This window comes from Festucalex cinctus, chromosome 7 (assembly GCF_051991245.1).
Source record: "Festucalex cinctus isolate MCC-2025b chromosome 7, RoL_Fcin_1.0, whole genome shotgun sequence".
Lineage (NCBI taxonomy): Eukaryota > Metazoa > Chordata > Actinopteri > Syngnathiformes > Syngnathidae > Festucalex > Festucalex cinctus.
In genome coordinates, this window is record NC_135417.1 from 15964780 (window position 1) to 15983163 (window position 18384).

Sequence of the window (18384 nt, forward strand, 5' to 3'; positions counted from 1 at the left end):
GAATTTGAAGGCCATTTTTTTGTATCATACTGTTTTCTTGTAATTTACTGTTCAAATGAATTTGAAAGTATTTTCTTACATTCATGAAAGACTTATTGCACTTTAAGACAATTCGGAATCTTTTAAATTTATATTTATTGAATTAGGATTCTGAAAATATTTTCCATCTCATCCTTGCTGATGATGATCATTTAACGAGTTACTACTGCCTCTGCAACATTTAATTTAGAATTTGGAATTGAATGTTTGTGGAGTTTTTTATTTACCAGGTCCTTGATATTTAAGAAGAATCGCACTCTTGGTAAAGAATGGACTGGTGCCAGTCAATCGCAAGGCACGTATAGACAGAAACGGTTTAGACAACGGTTAAAGTGGAAGTCAACCTTCAACATTTTCTTGCCAATAATATGTTATATGTGACCTCACTAGTCTAAACATGACATTCTGATTAATACTACATTTGTGGAATTTGCGTTATGAAGCGAAATCTAGCCATTTTTATCCATCTCAGGGGGCGGCCATTTTGCCGCTTGCTGTCGACTGAAGATGATATCACAGTTGTTCGGAACAAAGGAAACGACCAATCACATTTCACCTGTGCTCTGAGGCTGAGCTGTGATTGGTTGTTGCTTGAGCCCTGAGGAACTGTGATGTCATCTTCAGCCGACAGCAAGCGGCAAAATGGCCGCCCCCTGAGATGGATAAAAACGGATGGATTTTGCTGCTTAATTCATATTCCAGTAACACAATATCCACCAGAATACCATATTTAGACTGGTGGGACTGCATATAACATATTATTGTCAAAAAAAAAAAAAAAAAATGTTTTTGGGTTGGCTTCCTCTTTAATAGCAAGTACATAGGGAAACACTGAATGGATCACCAATCAATCACAAGGCATGTATCAACTAGTGTTGTTCCGATACCGATACTGGTATCGGCAGAGGTGCCGATACTGCATTAAAACAGTGGTATCGGTATCGGTGACTACTCACAAGTAACATGCCGATACCATTAATTCCAACGCTAATATATAATTTTGGATGCAGCATCTTGTGTCTTGCGGGTGAACGACATTCACTGGTATGTGACATGTTCACTGCATGCCGATCCAAGATATCCTATTGGCCCTTAAATGCTCTGAACCAATGGCAGGACAGCTTTTTCATGTTGAGGAAAAAAAAAACTTAAGTATCGGTATCGTATCGGTAATGGCCGATACTGCAAAGCTGGGTATCGTATCGGGAGCCAAAAAACGGTATCGGAACAACACTAGTATCAACACACATCGGACTGGTGGTCAGTCAATCGCATGTCACATGTAGACAATGGATTGGTCACCAGTCAATTGCAATGGACGGGTCGCCAGCTAGCCACAATAGCTCGGCTCATATAGACAACCAATAGGCTGTACGCTAGTCAATGACAAGACACATTTATTCAGAAGGTGCTGAAATGTAAAGTTCCGTGGCTTGTCATTTTTGGGGAGATTTAAACATAAACAAAAGTAGTTTAATCTTACGGTATTACTCTTGTATTTGCAAAACCCAGTCTTGGAGAAATGTTCCTTGAAATCCTGCATTATCATTGAACTCACCGTCCTTCATTTCTGGAGGACCGTCAAAAGTCCAAGGGTGATTTCTCCTCATATAATTCTGATCATTGGTGGGTGTGGCATCAAGAGGCATCCAGTTTTGTTTGTACCCCGAAGCTGGATCGGCTTGACCGGGTGCCACATTATTGCTGATGTAATTTCCAAGTGGAGCCGAGGGAGCTCGGTCGCAGTCGGTCACAACCGGCGTCCCATCGACACACCCAGAATCTGACGATTCGGAGCTGTCCAAACGCTTCAGCAGAGCTAAAACCGACGAATCCTTTTCCGATCCGGGTAGGTCAGATAGAAGGGGTTTTCTCTCTGTGCCGCTCGCTACCTGGAAAGCGACAGACGACAACTTCAGCTGTCCCTTGGCGTCTCGCACCGTGTGCAACTTCAGCTGTCCGCATGGTTCCACGTCCAGGCTTTGCGGTGGAGGTGATGGTCCTTCCCGGTCTTCCACAGGGAGCCTCGAGGGCTCATTCAGTTCTGCGGGAACAGCCGCCGCCAAGGAACTGTAGACGACAGAGGACTGGCTGCTGGACGGCTGGACAGTTGACCTCCCCACCGATGACCCGGTGATGCCCAGCCAGGGTTGGCAAGGCAAGTCCTGCGGGGAATAGCTTCCAACAGGTCCAACATGAAGCCCGTTCGGCGTAGGCTTGACGGGAGCTGACTTGTAGATGTCGATTTGCTCAGTTTGAGCGGAGACCGTTGGCCTGCGCATAATCAGATTATTCTCTGGGGTTTGCTGGAAACTTGGCAGTACTCTGGCAATATGCACTTCCTGTTGTAAAAGGCAGATGACACATTAAGGCAAGGCAAGTTTATTTGTATAGCACATTTCATACACAAGGCAACTCAATGTGCTTTACACAAGGAAAGACAACACATAAGCATCAAGAAACAGTAGTTAACATTCAGAGGAAGAAAAATAAATAAAAATAGGTTACAAAATTTACTAAAAAGAACATACAATAACAATCTTAAAACATTATTCAACAAACTTTAAAACATTTAACATAAGGACGTTTAAAATAATAAAAAAAAACACTTAATTAAAGCTGTTTAAAAGTCCCTAATCAAAGGTATCTGAAAAAAGCAAAGTTTTTAACCTGGATTTAAAAGCATTTACACTCGGGGCTGACTTCACTTCTGTTGGTAGCCTATTCCATCTCTTAAGGAAATTGTGGAATCTATTTTCTTATCTTGCTAGCTAACTAGCTAGCTATTCATCAGTAAACATGCGTATGTAAACAACCCACCTATACTTGCTTCAAATTCACCCACAGTGGTGCTACTTTGGCTTACGAGTGCCGCAATTTACAAATTTGTTTGGATTATAAGGACATTTTGAAACCTTTCACAAACCCTGACAAAAACCCAACATTAGCTACACTCGAATGCATTTGTCACTCAGTGAGATACAGTGAATTTTTCATGTATGTATTTATTTAAATTTCCACTATAAAATATTGTGCTGACACTGGGAACTCCATCCACATATTTTTAAAAATTAAAAAAAAAAATGTTAAAATTAAGAAATTATGTTGAATTTTTGGAAAACATCTACAGTGGTAAATCTTCAGGTAGCCTATTACTTGCTTTTTTAATTTTTTAAATATTTTTTTCCAGTTTAACACATGGTGATGACCAGGGAAGCTCCCTGCAATTTTTTTTTTTTTTTAATCATTCTTAAACGAATCTGTCTATTCTTTCTATATTTAAAATTAAAAGAAAAACCTTCCAAGTGTTCAAAATTTGTTTGAACAAACATGCTTAATGGCATTTCAACAAATTAGTTTTTTTAAAATTCTGATGATAATATTTTCTCTTTTACTGCAAATGAATATCAACTTAAAATATCTGTTGCCGGCCTCCTTGACTGAAAGCTAATAGTCGATATCGGCCTTGAAAAAAAACACATCTGTCTATCACTACTTTTGTGTACCGAATGTTGTACGCAGTACATTAGAAAAGTTATTCTTTCCATTGTGTTGTGTTTATGTCACCACAATAAATATATATATATTTGTGCGTCACCAAACTACTGTTGCAATTACTAAAAGTAAATATTTAAACAGTCATTCAATGGCCTCAACTTTCTGCTGACATGCCAAATCTTGTGCTACAGGGCCTGATTTTCCAGTTTTGCCACATTTCCAGATGGTTATTTTAGACCAAAGATTGCCCACCAGTGCGCCGTAGCACAAATCATTAGGTCGAGCAGGAAATTAGCAAATTGCACCTAATTATTGCTCTGCATGTGTGCGCATGCTACTGTGTATATAACATTTGTTTTGTTGTTTTTGTTTTATGATGTGCATCACGTCCAGTGGCACACAGCAACCGACAGAAGAATGGAACACTCTTCCACTTGCTGGACGAAGGTGGAAATAACCTGTGTGTCCACTTTTTGCGACGCTGCTGTTTTGGTGATGTGTAGAGAGATTTTGGCTAACATACAAAGGTTGGGTAAACGGCGGTGGAAGAATGTGACTGCTCACCAGTGATCGTGGCAGCTTCCTGTCCAGCCCGCCCTTCATGTAGACAAACGCCGCTCCAACCGACGCCATGACAATGATAGCCAGTAGGGCGGCGCCCGTGAGTGCCCACGCCAGAATCTTGGCAGGGTCACTTGGCTTTGCTTAAGGAGAAGTACAGATATTTGTGTAAAATATAAACAAAAGTACAGATACTGATCCAAATCCACATTTCTAAAGTAATAATGTACATTCTCTGAATTGTACTTTGGTCTAAGTTGTTGGTTTTTTTAAACTGTCAATTATATCCAGAGGTGGCAAACGTCCAATACGTGCAGTGATAACTTCATTATTTTTCATGTACAATTAATACCTTTTAAAAAGTAATTTTTCTACTTGCTGTCAACTTATGATGACATCACCTGTGCTGAGGAAGTAGGTAACGACCAATCACCTGCTCAATTGTTTTTTGGGTTTGGTCAGTAAAATGAGCCATGATTGGTCATTCCCTACTTCCCCAGCACAGGTGACGTCATCATCAGTGGGCAGCAAGTAGAAAAGTTACTTTTTAAAGGTTCTAATTGTACATGAAAAATAATAAAGTTATCACATTAATTATAGACAAAATATTGAGTTTTTACTGCTGAAAATGGCTCGAGTCAAGTATCTCTTTAAGTACAAGTAGATAACTAAGAAAACACTGACACATGTATAATTACTGATTTAATACCTTCAAAACCTGCAGTTTCTGAAATAGTGAGTTAACTCATTCACTGCCATTGACGGATATACACGTCAATGGGAACGGAATTGACTTAACTCATTCACTGCCATTGACGGATATACACATCAATGGCAGTGAATGAGTTAAATTACAAAAGTAAAAATTGTTTATTTTCAATTATATACCATACTTATTGGTTTTGATAATTTTGGCACAAGAAAAAAATCCACTCAAAATAGTGACCTTCATTTCTTAACTTTGTGGTTTTCATTTATTAACAGTGGTTGTACTGAGATGGAAAAAAAATTATATTGTTGCTGTCTGTGTTACTTTCACAAAGCTCTCAAGTCAATCAAGATCTCAATGGTAAATGTTGGTTGACTTTCCCGTTTGTTTGTTTTTTTTTTTTTTTCCTCGTCTTTGTCATCGGCGGACACTGAAAATAGTAACAAGCCTATTTCGACAAAGTAAAATAAAGAAATGACATTTCCTGAAGTAGGGCGTAAGCATAAGTTACCAAAAAAATAAACACTCAAGTGAATTACAGATACTTTAAGCACACTCACAAAGTATTTGTATTTGGTTACTGTCCTGCATGTGGAAGTCGCGATCCAGAAGTGCTTGGCGGAGCAAAATTGGGGATTTATCTCTGTTGAGAACTGCACAACAGCGTCCTTGAGGGAATTGGAATGTTGATTTTTTTTTTGTGTGTGTGTGTTGGCGTGTGTACTGTATGGTGTGAAGCTGTCGTCATCAGCTTTTGTTATTCTTCGAGTAAGCAGTGGCGCTCCGGTAGGAGATTATTTTTTTCACGCGAGATTTAGTCTCAACAATGGGACAAGAAAGGAGGGAAAGGTCACAGGCACGTTCACTTTCTCATGCTAACAGTCGATAGAGACATGTAAAAATATCCACCCACCATGCTCTATGTTCAAAACTGCAGCTCTGCTTACTCTTTGGCTTTGACAGGACAGTGATTTTTTTTTTTTTTTAAATACCCACAGAAAACCCTGTGCGGCAGGCATCTTAAGTCTAGCCAAAAAGGTCTGAATGGACGCATGGACCCAAATCCTTCTATCGTCAAAAATACCACAACAATTGAAAGTCAAGAGTAACCAATCAGCGTTCACCTGGTAGCGTTTCGCAGAATTCGGCCTTCTCACTCTGCAGAGGAGCCACGTGGCATAAATTCTTGTAGACCACATAGCCACAATATCTTTGGTTGGATTTCAAGTTGAAGACAAAATGAGGAGCTGTACTGTTATGCTCCTAGAAATTGAAAAAAGAAATTGATCAGCCATTGTTCTATTACACTTATGTGGATGAGACAAACTGATACAAAATGAGAACACTCCAAGGTTATTTTAGGTGACTCAACGAAAAAACTAAAACTAAAATTCATAAAACAATTTTGTTAACGAAATAAAATAAAAACAAAATGAAACAAAACGAAACAAAAATGTCCTTCGTTTTAGGCTTTGGTAATTCATTAGATGCATGAGCCTTCGGGGATGAGTTTAAATGTGATTATAAGTACATTGATTTTGATATTAACCGGAATAAGGTGAAAAGAAAGTGTGTCACACATACGTGATGTCATCTAGCAGCAGCCAATGGAAAAGCACCTTCAAATGACGTCACTCATATGGTGTTTTTTTTTTGGTGTTTTTTTAAATATTGTGCACAAGTAATACACTTAAAAAACAACTAAAACTAAACTAAAAGTAAGCATTAAGTAACTAAAACTAATAAAAACTAACAGAACCACACTGAAAACTAATTAAAACTAACTAAACTTAAAAAAACAACTCAAAACGAACTAAAATGAAAATTCCAAAACCACAATAACCCTGGAACACTCACAAGGAGCTGCGTTCGTTCACAACACGCGACCAGATGCCGACGTGCAATATAACCCATCCAACCAACCCGACCCCCAATCCAGCTTTTCAATTTGGGTTGACTGCTGAGATAGGCGCCAGCACCCCCCGCGACCCTTGTGAGGAATAAGCGGTCAAGAAAATGGATGGATGGATGTAACTACCTGTTTAGCCGACTCGGGGGAGGCGAGGTTAAAGGTGAATTCAATGCAATTATCGACGAGCCTGCTTCTGTACTTCTTGATGATGTCCTCCAGGGATTCGCCGTTCGGCCCCAACGGAAGCTCGGCGCTAACGTGCAGGGATGTCGGCGTCACGACTGTTGACAAGTTGGCTTGGCCCAGAGTCGCTGCAGCAGTCACAGAAGATCCATCATTCAACACGTGCAACTCTCATTTGCGAATGTGGTTACTTAATACTTACTCATGATGGGTTCAAGCCTGGACGTCATCCCGTGGAACCGACCGTCGGCGTACACCCGCGCATTGTAGTATACGAGAAGGCGCGGCGGTGTTTCTGCAGTCAGGTCGCACTGAAGTGCTGTGATGTTCTGGCACTCGCTCTTGATGTGGTAAGGTTCTTCTGTTTCGTACCTGGAATGATTTTGGTGTTTGAAATGAGGTTGATACTGCCACACACAGGTAGTATACCAACATCTTGTCTCAAGTTGAGTATTATTCCTCTTTTGACATCTAAATTAGAAAGGCGTGATTGACAAATGTCACTGAAAGGTGTAGGTGTGTTCAGTGTTTTTTTTTTTGTTTTTTTTTCTCCCTGATCTTCCTCGAAAATAATTGGGGACAATCATGGTAAAAATCAGTTTTCCTTTTGCAGGTGATTTGAATCAGGGAAGTACTTGACATTTTCCTCATACAGAACCTAAGTCTTAGGGGTGTGCCAAAAAATCGATTCATAAAAGAATCGAGATTCTCACTTATTAATCGAATCGAATCGATATTAATATCCAAAAATCGATTTGATTTAAATTACAAATAAAGAATAAGGAGAAAAGGCAGTTGGAGCCCACATGCTGTTTTTTTGGAAAAAGGCACTTACAATACAAAATGAATAAATGTTTAAACAAAAAAAAAAAAAACTTTAATGTCTATTTGCCATTTTGTCTTGCAAAGCAGACTGGAGCAGATCATCACAATGTTGTGCATATCTGTAAATTGAAGCAGAAATCATTTGTCAATCAAATAATTTTGAATCGAAAATCGATTCTGAATCGAATCGTAGACCCAAAAATCGTAATCGAATTGAATTGTGAGAGAGTCAAAGTTTCCAAGCCCTACTAAGTATACAACTAATAACATGTCGTTCTAATACATCATGTGGATTAGGTGTGAGAGCATTCCTTTAAATTCCTTCTTTTATACTGATTGCAACTATGAGTGGAACAGGACGTGTATTAGCGCCAACTAGCGCAATGCTAGTTTTGAGAGTATACTATGTAACATTCATTTAAAGGGGAAGTCAACCCCCAATTATTATTATTTTTTTACATTGACAATATTATGTTATGTGCAGCCCCACTAGTCTAAATATGGCGTTCTGGTTAATATTGTGTGTGGAATATATCAGTTAAGAAGCATAATCCAGCCATTTTTATCCATCTCAGGGGGTGGCCATTTTGCCACTTGCTGTCAATGTCAGTGTTGCTCAGGTCTCGGGCAACAACCAATCACAACGCAGCTTCAGAAAACAGGTGAGCTGTGATTGGCCGTTTGCCTGAGCCCTGAGCAACATTGATGTCATCTTCGGTCGACTGCAAGTGACAAAATGCCCGCTCCATTAAATGGATGACTGTATTTTGTTTCATAACTTATATTTCACAAATGTAATATTAACCAGAAAGCCATGTTTAGACTAGTGAGGGAACATATAACATATTATCAAGAAATGTTTAAAGCTACTGCTAGCTGTATGCATTTTTTTTATGTCAAAATGTGGTTACGTTTTTTCCTGTTTATATTAAAACCAAAGTACCTTCCGAAGTGTGATTTTTGTCTTACTGCCACACCTCAAGTCGCTGTCAACCTTTGCTCCTGTTTCACACTAAGATGTAGCAACAGTTTTTTGTTTTTTTTTAGCTATTGTGGACGGCCATTTCCATGATTGTGTCATGTTTCAGTTTGGTTTGGGTTAGGTTTTGTTTTATTTTGGTGAGTGTGTTGTTTGTCTGGTGTTCTTGTGTGTTTCCCCTGTCTCGTTATGTCTGAGTAGCTGTGTGTCATTCCCCTTCCCAGTGTGTATTGACCTAATTAGTGCCTTCTGCCTGTTGTTGTTTCCCCATGCCAGTCCATGTCTTGTTGCCCTTGTCGCTTTAGTTTGTTTTTGACCTTGTTAATTTTTATTTTGCCAAAGTACCTTGTTTGCCTTTTTTGTTAATTAAACCTTTTTTTTTTTTTTTTTTTTTTTTACTTGTATCCCTACCTTGCCTTGTTTTTGTTGCCCCCTGCATTTGGGTCCTGCCTCCGACACCCCCCAATGCTGATAGAAAAACAAACTAAAGCGACAAGGGCAACAAGACATGGCCTGGCATGGGGAAACAACAACAGGCAGAAGGCACTAATGGGGTATATGCCACGGAAGAGGCGGGACTGTTTTTGCACATCAGTTTGTTTCCGGTTCAGTTTGTGACGTGTGGGATGCGTCAAAAATACTTGTGCTTCCGACTTTGTGCCCCTCGGTTGCAGGTTCGCAACCCGGACCGGAAACAAACTGATGTGCAATATCACGTCCCGCCTCTTCCGTGGCATATACCCCATTAGGTCAACACACTCTGGGAAGGGGAATAGCACACAGGTGGACCTACTCAGACATAACGAGACAGGGGAAACACACAAAAACGCCAGACAAGCAACACACTAATCAAAATAAAACAAAACCCAACCCAAACAAAACTGAAACATGACAGATTGTGCATTAGTAGAGTATGGTATCGTCCTTTAGTATAGTGGTTGTAATGCAATATTTCGGCTGGTTCCGTACCTCCTGTACTGGACGCTGTAGAAGACCTGTTGGTTTGGTAGCGAAGGCTCCAATGCATTCCAGTGGAGCACATTGTAAAAGTTCTTGGAGCGAAAGTACACTTTGTCTTCGCCAATGGAAAGACAAGCTGCCACAGACAGAAAGAGTGCAAAGTCCAGTTGAGTCATTTGTTTGGATGATAATTACCGGTTTTTGTTCACTCGTGTCAAACAACAGTCACACCTTTTTCTTAAGTAAGCCAACTTGTAGTACTCTCATGTAACATTACACAAACAGATAGGAATCTTTGTCCACCCATCTTTGATTACGACGAGTGTGACAGTGGTGCAAAGTCATTTAATTTGTGGCTATGCTCATAACTTGAAACACCCGTTGAATTGGTTCGAGTGGTCAGTTCGAAGAATGATTCATGTCTAAAACAACATTGGATCCTGGTATTAAAATTCTCTAATCTGAAGAAGAAGAAAAAACATTCAGGTTTTATTTTTATTTTTATTTTTGTATTTTTTTTTTTTTCATTGAGCAAATTTAGCAAATGTATTTGTGAGTCAGTTTGCAAAGTTTTGGAAGCTGTTTTTATTTTGTAGGCAGGGAGGTTTTTTTTTAATTATTATTAAATTTTATTGTGACAATGTACAGTATTTAAACTGGTAATGCATATATTTGACAACTTAAATGAATTTTTATTGTCCCTTTCTAAGTTTGTACAGTTTGTACACATTTCAAGTATTTACAGTAAGTAAATGAGTATGTATGTATGTATATATGTATATATGTATGTATGTATATATGTATATATGTATATATGTATATATATGTATATATGTATATATATATGTATATATATATATATATATATATATATATATATATATATATATATATATATATATATATATATATATATATGGGGTGTTAAAAAAAGCGATTTGGCAATATATCGCGTTACTACAGCTCGCAATTCTCGAATCGTGACCTATGAATCGTGATATGAATTGAATCGTCACACCCCTAATATATATATATATATATATATATATATATATATATATATATATATATATATATATATATATATATATATATATATATATATATATGCATAGTACAGAATTTGAGCACTTTTGCTGATCCCCACAACTTTTTGTTTCGTTTGCCGTCTCGGCTAAGCTGCTCAAGTCTCCTGCGATTGTCGTCTAGCGTGAGCCCAACAAAACTTCATGCGCTCTCTTTTGTATTTAATAAATGAGTTACATATTCGCAACGTGACGTCAATAAAATGAAACTGGGCCATATTACCGTTAAACGTTATTGCCCTTGCACGCAGTCAGTCAGAGGTGAGCTAAACAAAGGATTTTTTGGTGGGGGACAATTTGCATTTTTATTAGCTATGTAATGAGTTCATCAATATCGCGTCAGGTGTTGATCATAAAACGACATTTTTTCCCCCATCAATTACTGCCTTATAAAACATCCCAGCGTTGCCAAATAATTAGTCATCTTTGCTTTTAATTCCAGGCATTCTTTTTGTTTCATGCAAGATTTAAAAACAATCTAAAAAAGCAGTTACTTTATTATGTTTTGATTGAAAATAGAACTAATGATACACAATGCAAACATGCACTCACCATAGCAGAAGAGAAGCAAGTTAAGGACTTTGACGGACCACATCTTTTTTTGGGGGGGTATTTGTTAAAATTCTGCCAATAAATGTCCTCCAAAGTGTTTGATGGCCCCCTGGTTATGGTTCAAAGTTGCCTTGGGTTTCACATCGCTGCTGCAAGTCATCCTCGGGACTCTGCTCAAAGGAGTGGTCTCCTTCAGGTGTGCAGGTGTACCTTTTATCACCTTGCTTCCTGATATTCCGCTCGCAGGCGGTTCCGCCTATTTTTTTTTTTTTCTAATTCACCTTACTTGCGCGTCATTCTCTCTTTGCTCGTTTTTTAGTGGCTAGAGATCATCCAGACAAAGCATGACCACCCCCCAAACCCCCTAAAGGGAAAGTGAAAGATAACATATAATTCCTTGATACGGTATGACACGAGCATGTTTTTCAGGTTCTCACGCACGTAAACACGGGGATACTTTGTGCTCATTGTTATCATGTATATATGCAGTTGTCACGCTTGCAGAGTAACGTGAGAACAGTGTTGGAGAAAAAAGCATCCAAACTGTAGTCACATTTCTTAGAAAAGTTGGCTTGAGTGTAAGTTTTAGGGTTAGGCATTGTACATCACAGTTTGGTTTATGTTTGGGTATACCTTAACCCGAAAAGTGAGCTGAACACCAACCCTAACTTTTACAAAAACTGTGCGCTACGTGTTATAGATAAGATTCACACAAAGCAGTCCTAATTTATATATGACTCAAAAGTCTAAAGTGTTCTTCAGAAAATATTAATTAAGCGAGAAAAGCTATTTCCTTCATTTAAAACCAGATTTGATGAAAGGACAGCTGCGGCGTAGTCATTATTATATATTGGTACGCCGGTTTCAATGTAATTAAACTTTGACTTTATCATGATTGTATTGTGTTTATCGGGAATTTTATCTTTTTGCTGTGGGCATTTCATTTCCCTCATGGATGAATATAATAATCTTTCATTTTTAGTATACAGTACATATAACTTACCTTTTAACAGTCATGTGCTCTTTCTGAAAACACCTAAGATGGTACAAGAATTTGCTTCTCCCACCGGTATCTGATCCGGTTACGATTCTGATGTATCTGGGGTTGGTGAAGGGTCCTGGTGGCGGTCTTTTTGCACTCCAGATCCAACACAACAGTATCTACGAAAAAACAAAAAAAAACAAGAGTTTGTTTCTCTCACTTTGCTTCATCTTTCCTTCCTCTGGTCCGTCCTCTGCTTTCCTGACAACTCCACAATCCTGGTGGGACTTTTGACGTATCCAGTGAAGGTGAAGGGTTTCAGGTGAATGAGCACAAACACCCGAGCACACATTTATGCACGTTCACAAACACGTTTGTCTTTGCTTCCCATTGGCATAATGCATTTCCTAGCCCCTTACCATAAACTTAACCATCACAACTGATTGCCTAACCCTAACCCCAACCAAAACCCATTTCAAACCTACAATCTAATACCAAGTATTAACCCTCAAAAAGAGTTCTGAACTTATGGGGACCACCAAAATGTCCCCACAAGATCAAGTCGGTCCCCACAAAGGTAATTAAATCAGGAAAAACACGAGTGTATGGGCCCCATAATGTATCAAAGACAAAGGCACAAAGAGAGTGATGATATGTTGACACTGCAAAAAAAAAAAAAAAAAAAAAAGATGATACAAGATACCAACAAAACTAAATAAGTGTATTTTTTCAAGGTTTCGTGCCATACAGCACTCGCCAAAAGGTGGGCATCCGTCAATGACGGGCCAACAACGGTTTTGCCCGCCTTTGGTTCTTAGTCGATCATGTCAAGTCTTTGACGCATGTGCATGTCATTTTTTTCAATACTGCATAATCTCTAAGCTACATGTGTCTAGATCCGGTCCTGGAGGGCCGCAGTCCTGCAGGTTTTGGATATTTCCCTTCTTCAACACAGCTGATTCATGATCAGTTCATCAGCAAGATAACGAGCCTGTTAATTGGAATCAGCTGCACTTGGAGTAGGGAAATCTATAAAACCTGCAGGACTCCGGCCCTTGAGGACTGCAGTTTTCCACCCCTGCTCTAAGCCATACTGTTCAAAGATTAGGTGTGAAATGATGTTAGTGTTTTGAGATCATAGTTTGTGGTATATTTACTTTTTAAACGAATGCAAACATTTTTGGAAGCTTGGAAGGTCATTATTTGTAACAGACTTGACTTCTTTGATTCTTTGATTTGACTTCTTAACTCTTTTACTGCCACACATTATCAAAACAACACAACCTCCACAGTGCCAGCTGATTTTGCCGATTACGAGCATTCAGCAGATTTCATCCGTCATGTTTCATTACAATTCCATACACTGGCAGCCCATTGAAAAGAGACACAATGCTGCCATCTACTGGCCATAGTTAGTTGGTGTTTTTCATTCCATAACCCATTGACCAGGCAGCGCTGCACTTCGACGTTGCACTTAACATTGATAAAAAAATAAAATTAAATAGTAGATGAAGTCATTTAACGTTTATGGCAGCATACATTGTGATTTACCAATCGTCATTAAACGTTTTTGGCAGTCAAAGAGTTAAGAATCAATTTAATTCTCAATTTAATAAGCCCATCCATACGGTCAACCCAGTTCCAGTGCAGTATTGGTTGTTTTTCTTTAGCTAGTGACACTGTTCAGTGACTTGTGCATCACCTGCCCGCCTTTCCTGGTCTTCAATGTCCTGTGTGACGCATAAATCAAGATGACAAAAAAAAAAAGATGATAATCATAGAAGTACATGCTTTCCTGTACATTTGGACCTTTCGCTCCATGTGGCACCTCGGTTTCACTTCACGCCTCCCAGAGCGTTATTGCGCTCCTTTCCTTGTCCCAGCGGAGGCGTTCCCCGAGCGCCGGAAACGCTTTGATGGCATCGGCTCGCAAACTGAGACGAAGCGACTCGCTCGCTTCAAGAACGTCATCAATGAATCATCTTTGGGACCGTCTCAGTGAATCAGACGCTCTCTTTCCATCACTCGGGCACAGCTACCTCTTTGATCAGTCGACACGGGGGAGGAGGCTTTTCGGCAGTTCACCTAATCCAATCTTTAGCACGTTTGGCATTCACGTGCTATTTCTATCAACATATTAACCGATGACGTCTTTTACTTTAGCGTCATACCATCCACAGTTTTGTGAGCCTTGCACACAGGAACGATCTATGATCTCTTTGATGCATTTTGGACTTTTGTCCGCATACAAACAATGTGAATTGGTTTCAAACATAAGGTGGTTTACACATGAAACGAAGTTCTACTCACACATTTTGTTGGTTGTACTGACCTTTCTCAAGAAAGTCCGACAAAACTGGTATACTCCAAAATTCTCATGATTGACTGGAGTGCAAGCCTGTTACTATGGAATATTTTGAGAATCAATTAACTCATTCACTCCCAGCCATTTTCACAGAAGCAGTCCCGTTCGCTCCCGGCTATTTTACTGGATTTTGACTGATTTTACAAGGCCTACAGAATATTGTGTTCTATTGCTATAAAAGGATGGAACCTATCAAAAGAAAGATTAAAGTCTCTTCTTTCATCAGGAAAAAAAAAGTATGTTTCTATCTGTTTCCGTTTTGCAGCAATTAGCATGAGAAGAGAGCTAAGTTTCATCAGTTTTCACAAATCTATTTAAAATTGTAAGTAATTGAGCTTTTTTTCTAGATGGCCCTGGTTGATCTCCTTTGCTCTGCTGCCACCTGCTGGTCGTTTGTGTAATAACTACAATTTCTGCAACCGTTCTTTGCAGTTGAGAGGCTGCATCAAAGCCTTCTGTATGCTCTAGCATAAAAAAAACAAAAAAACGTATAAATACGTATTTGGGACACTTACAACATTTAAAAAAAGTATACGTTATTGGGAGTAAATGAGTTAATCTATCTATTATTCATTTGATTAATTGACTATTTGGATTCTTTTTAATTTTGCATTCAAATTTATTACAAAAGCATTTTCCCTTCATATTCAGATAGTAATTTAAAAAAAAAAGTGGGATGTTGTACTATGTTACTGGTTCGGTCGTTGTTTTCCAAAGTAAAAGCAGAAGCCTTTTTTTTTTTTTTACCCGAATTAGGATTTTGGAAGCCAACAGCTCTTTGAAATAACTTTTGAACATATTGTTATGAAGAGATTAAAAAAAACAAAAAAACAAGCACTATATGCCCTCATTTTTGGGCCTGAGTTTTCCAAGAGTAGCAATGGCAACCATGTCCTGCTCCAAAATTGGGATGCACCCAAACTGGGAATTTTGTAGTCTACTTTCACATTTTTAGGAGTGAGCATTCTAAACTTTTGCCTTTAGAGAACCACCTTAACACGGATTTTGTTAGTCCACAGAGAGTTGATCATTTAAGCATGACGTCTATGGAGGGTTCCTCTTTAATGTACAGAGAAGGAACCTAGTTCTACTTCCACATTTTAGGACAAAGCATTTTGTTTTTTCATTTCTTGGGGGCCACAACTTGATTCTCTTTCTCTTCGGTTTAGTGTTTCAGACAAAAAAAATAAAAATAAATAAATAAAAGACTAGTTTTCCCCCCAAATGTTGTGACATCATTGCATCTTTGTTGTCTTTGATACCAATTATGAGCTTCTTCTTGTTCTTCCGGAATTGACAATTGTCTGTACTGAGACAATAGCAAAGCTCTAAAGTAGGCAGCTGCAAAGAAGGGTAAACGTACCAAAGACAAAGGTGGCTCCACTCCAAATACATCCCACAATCAAACAGCCATCGCTCAGCAAGCAAAAATAAATAGAGCACAATGACATTTAAGTCCTTTTGAAAACATCAATCTTGTGCAGATTTCTTGGCTCATTGGCAACGCGTGACAGATAAATCCCGGGAAGTTAATTAAACACAACAGCCAAGGCCAGGAGGCGCCGCCGTAATGAGTTGAGAATGTATGTAGTCCCAAACAAGTGCACCGGAAAACAGATTGGATTCCCTCGACGACACGCCCGCGAATGGGCACATAATGAAGTTTTTTTTTTTTTTTTTTTTTTTTTTTTTGGCCCACTGTGCCCTTTTACATGAATTAATGGGCGATGCTTTTGTATGTCAAAATCATCTGTTGTGTGTCTGGTGGCTAAGGCACTCATTTTAGTTGCTGGTATGAATTGTGCAAGTGCAGGCAGTGACATTATCCAACGCCATCAATTAACACATGATTGTTATAATTAATATTGTGGAGTTGAGGTTGGGTGAGGGAGTAATGTGAAGCCAGTGCACCGAGTGAAAATGATGGAAATGCAGCATGAAATTGGCTTCCATAGTAAGTAATAACTCGAGTTTTCCCAACTCAGACATGAGTTGTGAATGTCTAGGTCGTGGCCATGAATCACCTGAACAATAATTTATGAGCATGTATTACAGATCCTCTGCCAATGACGGATGAATAGAGTCAGAATTCCTCTAATTTGTTTAGATGTGATGTAGGAGGAGGAAAAAAAATGGCATTTTCCAAAGGAGAAAGTGAAGAACATTATTCTTCCATTGCGCAAACACACTTTTGCTTGCCATTTGTCTTTATCGAATGTAATCTGTGACCCTTTGTGGAGTTCACAACACCAGGCAGTGTCTGCGAGAGTAAAATGTTGGACTATCTTACGTCCTACAACTCATTTTAATCCCTCAAGGGGAAATTCAACTCACACTCTGTTGTCAATTTTTTTTGTGTTGTACACCATACAGAACTGGATCACACACATGCAGGAATGCAAGGGAGGCCAACTAGTTTGCGTTTTAACATTTTACAGCACCGCGGTCCTCCGGCTTCAAAACAGAAATCCTTCAAGATGAAGTACCGCCCTTTGTAATACGATACCAAACAACGAACTTAAAAGGGAGATGTTCATAAAGTATCAACACCATGCCTCTAGGAAAGTGTGAAAGTGTGTCACACAGAAGCGACATCATCTAGCAGCAGCCAATAGAAAAGCACCTTCAGAAGACGTCACTCCCATTGTGTTTTTTAAATATTGCGCACAAGTAATACACATCAAAACAACAAAAACTAATACTTTAACTAGAACTAAACTAAATTTAAGCATTTATCAAATAACTAAAACTAAGAAAAACAGAACCACCCTGAAAACTAATTAAAACTAAATTTATCCATCCATCCATTTTCTTGACCGCTTATTCCTCACAAGGGTCGCGGGGGGTGCTGGAGCCTATCTTAGCTGGCTTTTGGGCAGTAGGCGCGGGACACCCTGGACTGGTTGCCAGCCAATCGCAGGACTAAATTTAAAAAACAAAACTCAAAACAAAATCAAATCTAACTAAAACGAAAAATTCCAAAACTGTAAAAACACTGGTTACATAACTGTGTGCGGAATAAATCAATAAAACACCTTCACATGAGGCCCATCAATAATTTTAGCTAGCAAATTAGCCTAAATAACACGTTAGCACAGACATGATTTCTTGATTAGCTACTTTGTGAGAGAAGCAGAAACATATTTCAGGGCATTGCAAATGGTAGTGAAAACCATTTTTAATGAATTAAACCTAACAACAATAACTTGATGACACTAGATGGCACCATAGTAATAGTTGTATTGCGCAAAATTGGCGAATAGACAAGGCTTTACGCAAGTAACTAAGGATAAGCGCTGAACTAGCTTAGTCCTTGTTCACTCCTCTGCACTCAAAGAAACGCCAGCCACCAAAGTTCCTCTCATCTAGTCACATTACATAAACAATACATAAATGTTGTGCTACAACAACATAAGCTAATACCTAGCTCAACAAGTAGTTGGAAAAGCTCAAACTGAGCATAATATGACTCTTAGTGTAACATGTCATTCATGTATTTGTTAGCGCTGGTGCCGCCCACCGTTGTCATTGGCAGGCTGGCACATGCGAGTGTGCTACACAAGGCATTGAACGAGGGACCCATGAGAAACCAAAATAAATGTCAAATATCAATACTAGCTCATTGGTATTGATACAATACTGATACCCGTTAGCATTGATTCTATTGATACTTGGCTCGGTCTCGGATAATTTGTCAATACTGTATTCGTCAAGTCATCACCATTTAAGCTTAA

General features: G+C 38.9%; 1 protein-coding gene across 2 annotated transcripts; it reads right to left on the reverse strand.

Annotated features, from left to right (window-relative positions):
* Positions 1 to 532: 532 nt before the first annotated feature.
* On the reverse strand, positions 533 to 14158 carry ifnlr1 (interferon lambda receptor 1). 2 transcript variants are annotated; one of them, XM_077528022.1, is made up of 7 exons: positions 12506 to 14158; positions 9676 to 9802; positions 7105 to 7274; positions 6846 to 7030; positions 5932 to 6070; positions 4102 to 4241; positions 533 to 2381 (listed from the first exon to the last, which is right to left on the reverse strand). In XM_077528022.1, exons 1-7 carry the CDS (start codon positions 12513 to 12515, stop codon positions 1527 to 1529), a joined length of 1626 nt encoding a protein of 541 aa, XP_077384148.1. In that variant the 5' UTR covers positions 12516 to 14158; the 3' UTR covers positions 533 to 1526. The 2 variants fall into 2 exon arrangements, with proteins under 2 accessions (XP_077384148.1, XP_077384147.1); XM_077528021.1 differs by lacking the exon at positions 12506 to 14158 and adding an exon at positions 11304 to 12285.
* Positions 14159 to 18384: the final 4226 nt, after the last annotated feature.

Coding starts and splice junctions, on each gene's coding strand:
- ifnlr1 (XM_077528021.1), bottom strand. CDS start 11,346: ATGTGGTCCGTCAAAGTCCTTAACTTGCTTCTCTTCTGCTATG. Junction 9,803..11,303: donor CTTGCTTCTCTTCTGCTATG/GTGAGTGCATGT, acceptor TGTCTGTGGCAG/CTTGTCTTTCCATTGGCGAA. Junction 7,275..9,675: donor TACAGCGTCCAGTACAGGAG/GTACGGAACCAG, acceptor AAATCATTCCAG/GTACGAAACAGAAGAACCTT.